A 9,731-nucleotide genomic window follows, 5' to 3' on the forward strand; every position below is an offset into this window, starting at 1 on the left:
TCAGCACTTCAGAATGCCATATGCCTTTTCTCAGCCTAGGTATCCAAAACTAGAGGAAATGTGAGCCTTGAATTTCTCTATACTCCTTTTGCCTATCTGTAAAATGAGGATAGCAGAGTTCTGCCTAGCACGAAGACACAGATATTTTTGAGGTATCTTTGTGGTGATGTGCTGAACAATGTAAAATGAAATGCACTTACAAAGGAAATGAGAGAGACAGCGTAATTTGAACTCTGGCATCTGCTTGTATTCCTCCTGGGAGTGTGTACTGTGGGTTTTTAAATGCAGGGCTCAAAGCTATTGTGTAGATGCCAAAGGATGAAACTGATTTTGCTGTGTGTTATTTGCTTTATAAACACTGTTTGCTGTTCCTAGGTGGACTTTCAAAGACAGGTTCTGTTAACTGGGATACAGACACAGGGAGCCAAACAGTTTTTAAAGTCCTTGTACGTCCAGAAGTTCTTTATTGTTTACAGCAAAGACAAGCGGAAGTGGAGTACCTTCAAAGGAGACAGCTCTCCAGCACAAAAGGTCTGTATGTGCCATAGGCATTGCAACAACCTAGGTAGCATCACTGGATGATGCAGTGAGGTGACAGATTTATGTTAAGTGGAAAAAATGATGGCCTTCAGAGACTTAATAATACAGCTTGAGACTCCGAAGGGTATTTACCAATCTAATAAAATTCAGACCAGAAGATAAATTATAAGTTGAGGAACCTCCTAGACTGGGGTTTATATTGGCCATGTGACCTTGACTTTATGGAGTCTAGCTTTCTCATAAGCATCTCTCCCTACTTTTATTTCCTAAGCTTCATGAAGCAAGCAGAAAGCCAAACTAAAAATCAGACCCTACCTCCTTTGGGATGAGATGCTCTTCCTTCTCCCTCCCTTCCTGTTGTCACAACAGTTGAATGTTAAACTGTCTGAATTGCCTGCAGAAGGCCTGTGTAATAAGTGTAGCCATACCCTGCAAGAGATTCATTTTATGTCCAACCACTCCAGTCCTACCAATTACAACTCCCTTCAATTTACCCTATCGTTTATGTGGTACAACTCCTAAATCAAAAATCTGTTATCTCTTACCTCTCCTTTTGCCTCCTTACTAATGTCTTCTTAGTCACATAGTGTGTAGAAATGGGTTGCTTATTTGAACTGAGGCCTTCAGGAGCTTCCAAATATGCTAAGATGGGACCATGAAACATTTCAGGTTGCCCTGCAGCATAGGGTGCTCTATCACAGTGGATGAGGGCTAGTAGTCTGAAAAAGACTACTTTCATAACAGAGCATGTTTTTGGCTTCCAGGCTTTTGTGTTTGCATTATATTAATGTTATGTGGGTATTCTTTTCTTTTTTTATAGATTTTTGAAGGTAATTCTGATGCCTATGGGGTAAAAGAGAACATCATTGATCCCCCTATTATTGCTAGGTACATCAGAGTCTACCCAACTGAGGCCTACAACAGGCCTACTCTTCGCATGGAGCTCCTGGGCTGTGAAGTAGATGGTAAGAATGGGTCATGTGCTGGTGCTTCCTTTCTGGCAATTTTTTTACCTAACACATTAAATGAAGCTAAAATGGTGGGTGTTCTCAATTGCAATGTTATTGCTTATGCTATGGCTACTTGGATGAACTGGAGATAAACATGGTGCTTCTCTTAACAGGTTGCTCTTTGCCACTTGGAATGGAAAATGGAGAGATCAAGAATACCCAGCTGACAGCCTCATCTGTTAAGACATCTTGGTTTAACACATGGGACCCCTCACTTGCTCGTCTCAATCAGAAAGGAAGGATAAATGCCTGGCGAGCCAAGGTAATAAGTGATAAACAGGGACAACAGCAAGACAGCTACTGCTAATAAATTTGTGCTGCCTGTGTGCTCCTGTGCTTCCTGCACGCAACGCCCAGTGTCAAGCGTGATAGGGTCACTTCACACATCTTTAGCCGTCCTTTGGGAAGAAGCCCATTCAACTCTTCTGGTAGAAAAATTGTTGAACTTCTGGCAACAGCAATGAAATCATGTTCTGACAGATGGATGATGTCCTCTGGACCAGAGTTTGCAACACTTTCTTGTAGAAATGGCCCTTTTAATTTCAGGGGATGAATACAAGTTGAATATTTGGATTAAAGAAACCCTTCCTGGGTTAGTTTATAGGCAGTGCAGTTTAATGGATAATGGGACTGGATGACCTTCAGCAAGGCATGTGAGCTGTCTTCAAAATGGAGCTACACTTCTTTACACAGCACCTTGAAATTTGCTGGAAGCTACTGTAATGTATTAGTATTTGTTATTAGTATTACATATTGTATTTTAATGCTGGAGATAAATCTGTGTTATTTTTCATCATGAATTGGAAATTAAAGTGGAAATACTAAGACACCAAATACACCATCTTCAGTGAAGTTAATTGCATGGGCCACCAAGAATGCTTGTGACTTTTGCCTCAGCTTTACTTTTCTGTACTTCTGTGATACAGTACTGATGCATTTTTATGCAGTTTTAACTATCTTAAAACAGGATTTTTAACTTAAGCAAATACAGACATAGACATGCTTGCTAATAGACAATCCTTTTTATCAATTGCAGTTGAACAACAACCAGCAGTGGCTGCAAATTGATCTCCTCACAATTAAGAAGATAACTGCTATTGCTACCCAGGGGTTCAAGTCCATATCTGCTGAAAACTTTGTGAAAACCTATATTATCCTATACAGCGACGAGGGCTCAGAGTGGAAATCCTATACAGATGGTTCAAGCTCAGTGGCAAAGGTAACTTCTTCAGCTCAGACAATTGTATCATTGCTTGGTTTTAGATGTTGAGCACGGACAAGGCCAAAGGCAGAGTACCCAGCCAAAGAGATAATTCTCACAGGACTTTAAAATGATAGGGAGCTGAGGTTACTACAGATAATGTCATAATATCCGATGTAATAGAAGGAAAGAACACCAAATCAGTAGAGAGGGCAGTCAAAATTGTGATAAAAGGAGCTGACGCTATTTGTAAAGGAGGATGTTTAATCTGGATGTACAAGGACATTTAATTTGAATGAAGAATGGATTTCCCAGGATCTCTCTTCAGCTTTTTTTTTTTCCTGCCTTGATTTTATGAGTGAAATTAATGTTAGGGAGCAGTTCTGCTGTAACAGAGCTGGAGAGCTTCAGACACCCACAGAGAGGGCACAGTAAATTATATTGTTGCCCGTATCACCTCACACCAAACTAACCCACAAGGGCTATTAGCAGAGGTAGAATAAGTCAAGTATGGGGTTTTTTTAGTCTAGCCAAATTAAAATGGCAAATTCCATGGTGTGAATGGAAACGGAGGCTGTGTCATTCAGATATTGCTGGCCTGAACTAGCTTTGACCCAGCATTTTAGGAAAGGACTGGACGTGATCTTATGCAAAATCAGAACTTAGTCAGTCCATCTACCCTGGATGGCTAATGCAACAGCTTGGAACTATTTTAAAAAGAAAAAACAGGGAGTTTTAAAGTGCTTCTAACTAATTGTGTGTTTGTGTATTTGCAGGTTTTCTTGGGTAATGGAAACAGCAGTGGGCATGTCAAGCATTTCCTTAATCCACCCATCCTGTCCAGATTTATCCGCATTGTTCCAAGAACATGGTATCACGGTATTGGCCTTCGGGTGGAACTCTATGGCTGTGATTTTGGTGGGGCTCTGGCTGTGAAAAGGACTTAAAAGTCTGGGAGCTCTTAACCTTTTGGAAATCGTCATGCAGAACAAGTCTTTTTAAAATCCTTAAAACAATCATACTTAGTAGTTCAGATGTGTACTTCTTCAAAGGACCTTAATGTTTTGCCAGCAAGAACTGAGAGAGATTTCTCTGGCAGATATTTCATTCCTACAAATACGTGCTTTAGAAAACAGCTGCTCTTCTCTGGGAAGAAATAGCAGTCCCTTCTGATTTGTGTATCACTTCTTCATTCTAACCAGTACTTATTTGTTACTTCATTTTAAGTTCTAAATCACTGGGGATGGAAACTGGCCTTAATCCTGATTATCTCCATTTGGTAATGCTTCTGTGGCACTGAGGAGGAATAAAAAGCTACAGGTGGATGTTCTCTATCCATAGAGCTGAGAGGGAAAGCCAGTGCAGATATGGAGCTGTGGTGCAGGTACGGAGCAGCAGTGCCTTGGTAAGAAATGATTGTAGGAGAGGTCTCACCTCCATATGTCTTTCATCTGCACTATGACAAAGGGCAGAACACACACCAGCATTAAGGCATATGCAGCCCCTTCTCGGAGAATGTGGGTTTGCATTTTTGATTTGGTTCTTACATACCCAGGGCACCTGAAATGAGGGAGCTCCTTCAAACAGAAAGGTACTGAGAACCATAGCTGTTTAGTGACAATGCAGCCTAGTGGTGGCAGAGGAGAGAGAGATGAACCTGGGTAATAAAGCATCTGCATCTGCTTTACTATTTAGCTCTGACAGTGTTTTCACTAATGGAAGTACTCTTGTGCATAGACCATACATGGATTTTTCCCAGGATGGCTACATCTAGTGAAAATCTATACGCAGTCCATGAATTTGTTATCCCAGCAGACTTTTAGCTAAGCTTTCAGTACTGTCTTTGGCTTCTATTCTGTAAATTGTTTAATTGCAGAACTTCCACTTATCACACTAGGTACCCCTCAGCAGAGTGGATTTTTCAGAGTAGTTTGTCTTTGAACCTCATATGGTGTTAACCGAGTTATTTCAGTAGCTTTTCAATTCTTGTGTCTGACAGACCATGCATTTCAAAATGAAGATATAGAATGGGAGTGAAAAAAGTATAAAAACTAAGCAAACCTTTTGGTGTTTTTTTTGTTACTATGTCACAAACTGTTGTCATTTTTCACTGGGAAATAAACATAATATTGAAGCATGAAAAACATCAGCATTTTATTTTATGTATTTGCCTTGACAGTAGTATCTCTTTGGCAGTAATTAGTGAAGTTTTGCACCACAAAAGTAAAATTTTCAGCTTGATGGGAACTTTCAGTGCTAATTAGAATTAATTTCAAATTAGTTTATTTTCTATATATGTGTGTGTGTGTGTGATTCTATGTGAAGTTAGACAACAGTAAAGTTAATTGCAGGAGCACAACTCAATACATCTGCATCAATTTTACAAGTTGGTGATACTGCTCCTGCTTGCTAAGGGATAGGACTTCGGTCAGCTGGTGTCAGCTGTCCCAGCTGTGTCCCCTCCCACCCTCCGGTCTTCCCCCAACCTACTCGCTGGCAGGGTAGAGTAGGGACAAAGAAAAGGCCTGTTCAGTAACAGCTAAAACATCTGCATGTTGTCAATGCTGTTTTAGTCACAGATACAGAACCCGACACCCTATGGGCTGCTATGATGAAAATTAACTTCAAAACACCATTTTTCCACTATGTCCAGTATAGGAGCACAAGCACAGCAGAAGTGTGTGGGTCGTATGCCAGCCCAGGCACATGGCCACTGTTGATAACAGAATGTTCCCTGGCACAGTAAAGTCAAAGGTCCAAACTAGCCACTAACAAGCGCTAGATTCTAATACAGGGTAAGGCAAGCAAACGAGCACAGGAACCTGGCAATTAACAGTTTAACAGTGATAAATTCCAGCTAGCATGCTCCAATCAAATGTTACCTCAAAGTCCTCTTGCTCCATGTTGGGCACCAGAAAGGACTGTGGTGGGCTGACCCCTAGCTGGCAGATGAGCCCCCAACCAGTCACAGAATCACAGAATTGCTCGGTTGGAAAAGACCTCTGAGATCATCACGTCCAACCGCTCCTGTCTACCCACTAAACCATATCCTTAAGTACCTCGTCTACCCGCTCTTTAAATACATCCAGGGATGGTGACTCCACCACCTCCCTGGGCAGCCTGTTCCAGCCTCTGACAACCCTCTCAGTAAAGAACTTCCTCCTTATCTCTAACCTGAACCTCCCTTGGCACAGCTTGGTGCTGTTTCCCCTTGTTCTATCCTCCATCACCTGGGAGAAGAGACCAGCACCCACCTCTCTACAACCTCCCTTTAGGTAGTTGTAGGTGGTGATGAGGTCTCCCCTCAGCCTTCTCTTCTCCAGGCTAAACAACCCCAGTTCCCTTAACCGCTCCTCATAAGGCTTGTTCTCCAGACCCCTCACCATCCTTGTGGCTCTTCTCTGAACACGCTCCAGAATCTCAACATCTTTCTTATAGTGAGGGGCCCAGAACTGGACACAGTACTCAAGGTGCAGCCTCACCAGTGCCAAGTACAGGGGAATAATCACCTCCCTGGACCTGCTGGTCACACTGTTTTTAATGCAGTCACTTGCTTACTCTCCCCTAGCAGGCTTGAATGGGCAAAACCAGGAAAAACTTGAGTTGATATCAGCTTAATAAGTGAAGCAAAGCTGCATGTGTAAGCAAAGCAAAGTAATGGATTTATTCACCACTTCCCATCAGCAGGCAGGTGTTCAGCCACTTCTTGGCAAGGAGGGCCTCAGTGCATTACTTGGGAAGACAAACACTGTAACTCTGAGCACCCCCCAGCTTTTACTGCTGAGCAAAATGTTGTATGGTATGAGACATCCCTGGGGTCAGCTGTCCCAGCTGTGTCCCCTCCCAAACTCCTGTGCACTGCCAGCCTGCTCACTGGCAGGGCAGAGTGGGGAAAAAGAAAAGGCCTTGACACTGTGCAAACACTGTTTGGCAATAATTAAAACATTTGTGTGTTATCAAGCTGTTTTTGTCACAAATCCAAAGCACAGCACTGTACAGGCTGCTGTGAAGAAAATGAAAACCATCCCAGCCAGACCAAGTACACAAAGTATTTCCAAATACACATGTGAGGGGGTCAAATTCTCAGTCCCTGTTTACAGGAAAGAAGATGTGAAAACATATCTATACCAGATCTCTCAAACAGAAGGTAAGCTATGTTTAGTGAGCCTGTAGATGATTGGAAAACCAAGAAATTTTATTTATTTCCCAAAGCAACCAGCTTAAATTGAATCTGCCAAGGGTTTTGGAAATTTATAGTTAACACAGTCAGTATGGCACCATTTTTTACACACTATGGAACGAAATCCTGTGTATGCTGAAGTTATTTGCAAAATGCACAAGACGAGAGAGTTCCTGCAGTTCTCTCTAACTAAAGACTAAAGATGCACATCACAGCATGAAGGTTAGCAAACACAAGCTCTTTTGGACTGAGGGAGACATGTGGTTCAGAGTATTCACAGCTGGCCAATAATTTCTTTGCTCACAAATCTGGGTGGATGTCTTCACACTGGCTTTTTGATCTAAAGGTCCAAAGTTAACTGCTTTTAGCCTCAAACATTGTTAGAGTGGAGTTGATGCCCTCTAATGCTCATTCCAGCTTCCAGAAGGCCTCAGGGTGCCCAAAGCTGACCATCTGCAGAAGACAATAGCATAGGGATGGTTGTGCACAAAGTCTTGTGCTTTTCTCACTAGGTGCCACTAAGTATTCCCTTTTTGTTTCCCAGAGGTGGTGGCTGTACTCCTTCACGCAGAAGTTGTGAAACTGGTTCTGTCTGCACTTGGGTTGGAAGTGAGGTGGAAGTACACACAAAGATGGTTGGGCAGCTCTAAAGCTGCTGCTGGCAGCAGCACCTCAGTAGCTTCTTCAGGCCATGAGGCATCAGCCCAGTATTGAGCCAGGTTTGCACACACTGCCCTGCAAAAGCGAAAGCTGATTCAGGCAGGCTTGTATCTCAGAATCACAGACTGGTCAGGGTTGGAAGGGAGCTCTGAAGATCATCCAGCCCAACCCCCCTGCCAGAGCAGGATCACCTAAAGAAGATCACACAGGAACACGTCCAGGAGGGTTTTGAATGTCTCCAGAGAACACATTCAAAGTTGTATACACCAGTGGGCACAGCACTTGTTTCTAGTGTAGTTGTAACCTCTATTTTTGCCAGTTTTGTTGCTGGCAGTTCTGACCATAATGCCTGTACTGCAGAGGTTGCTGGACTGAACCCAAGACAGCTCACCTTCACCAAGGTCTCCAGGAGTTTGTAAACTGGGTGGTTTCCTCCGCACCACTGGCATAGCAAAGTGTAAGGGAGACATAAAGCTGTATATTACACATGGATTAAAGTCAATGCAGATCATGTTTCTGTGCTGTCACAGAAACTTTCTGAGCTTTGCATCAAAATAAATGTAAAGTTGAATCTGGGCTTTGGGGCACTTTACATATTAGAGCCATCAGTGAGTATGCGTGGCAAAAATACACCCATGTAAAGTCCCAGGAGAACTCTGCATAAAAAGCATCAAGTGGGAATCTGGTCACGATTCCAGACAAATATCCAACCTTTTAGGCACCCTCCAGCACCCCCTGAAATGGCCATGAACACTGCTGGGTTGACCAGAATGTTAGGACTGTGCTAAGGGCAAACAGAGGGCTTGCAATCTCACAAGCGGTGATGCTCAGGAGGTCTTTTTAATGACCGGAGAAGATCTTTTGGACACATACCTGAAGGAGGAAGGTAAAGACTGTGCCCGTGGCCACAGAGGTGCTAGGGAGACTGTTTATTCATATGTTACTATTTGGCACCATAGAAATGAGATGCAGCGTTGTCCCGGGATGACCAACTGCACTTTTGTATGAGTCAGTCATTCTACTTCATCAGCACTGAATATTCCCCTTCTTGCTCTCGCTCCTGTATTTTGTTTTGTTATGGTTATTCACGCTAGCTGTACCTCGCAACCAGTTTATCCACCTACACTTTCCTATCATTGCTGTGCCCCACTCTCCACTTGTTTGTTACACCCAGTAGTTGCATCATGCTTTAATCACAACAATCTCTTGCAGGTACTCCATCTTCTTGAGTGTTTGTAGAGCACTCTCCCACACAGGCCATGGGATCATTCTCAGGGTTCTTGGGCACATCTATAACACCATTCCTAATGGCAGCAATACTCTTTTAGGCCCACTGTGACCTAGGTATTTCTAAAAGCACCAACTAATTCACACCAACCTACGTACTTCTACATTTAATAAAAGTACAGGGTATGTTTCTCCTAAGTCTGCTTGATCCACTGTTTAGTTTTCTTTGTAACATCTGCTATTGTACTCATCTTTAGCAATCCCCATGAAAATTTGTCTACCAGTGCCTCCATCTGTAGCAGACTTAATGACTCTTTGATTTTTGTCCCATGTAGCCAACTGCAAAATATTTTCAAAATGTTATGTACATAATGGAAATGTATAGCGCTGCACAACACGATCCACCTCAGACCAAGAGCCTGATATCCTGTGGCAAGGGATTCCATTTATGGCCATTTGGCCATAAATCACAGAATATTAGGAGTTGGAAGAGACCTTGAAAGATCATCCAGTCCAACCCCCCTGCCAGAGCAGGATCACCCAGACTAATAATATAATAATAGACTAATAAATAATAGACTAATAATAATAGACCAATAAATGCCTCATTTCCAACAGCTGTGTGCTTCAGCCTGCATTGTGTCAAATGCAGAGCCTGCTACGATGTGTGGAGCATTAGGGAGGTTCTCTGAGGTTTTCGAAAGCAACCTGCCTGCTAACAACGCTTGTACTTTGAAGAGATGGGTGTTCTTTGCCCTAAGGCTTCTGCAGGTCTCGATAGCTTGGATTTTACACTGGTTTCTCTATCAGTGGTGTTGCAGTAAACTGGAATGCTGCTTTCCCCCCTCCATGCACAGCTTTCAGGACACACTCGGTTTACCAGTCTTGCTGAACATGAGATCTAGCACGTATG

The 9,731-nt window shown here is 42.8% G+C and overlaps 1 protein-coding gene across 1 annotated transcript in view; it reads left to right on the top strand.

Moving 5' to 3' along the window:
• LOC104541523 (coagulation factor V-like) overlaps window positions 1–3,748 on the top strand; it is a 33,640-nt gene extending 29,892 nt beyond the window's left edge. Inside the window, exons 21-25 of the mRNA XM_010185603.1 lie at window positions 376–531; window positions 1,361–1,505; window positions 1,664–1,812; window positions 2,587–2,769; window positions 3,528–3,748. Coding sequence (XP_010183905.1) covers window positions 376–531; window positions 1,361–1,505; window positions 1,664–1,812; window positions 2,587–2,769; window positions 3,528–3,698 — 804 coding nt within the window. The 3' untranslated portion in view covers window positions 3,699–3,748. The remainder of the gene's footprint in view (window positions 1–375; window positions 532–1,360; window positions 1,506–1,663; window positions 1,813–2,586; window positions 2,770–3,527) is intronic.
• Window positions 3,749–9,731: the final 5,983 nt, after the last annotated feature.

Source organism: Mesitornis unicolor, unplaced genomic scaffold, assembly GCF_000695765.1.
Source record: "Mesitornis unicolor isolate BGI_N332 unplaced genomic scaffold, ASM69576v1 scaffold23965, whole genome shotgun sequence".
NCBI lineage: Eukaryota > Metazoa > Chordata > Aves > Mesitornithiformes > Mesitornithidae > Mesitornis > Mesitornis unicolor.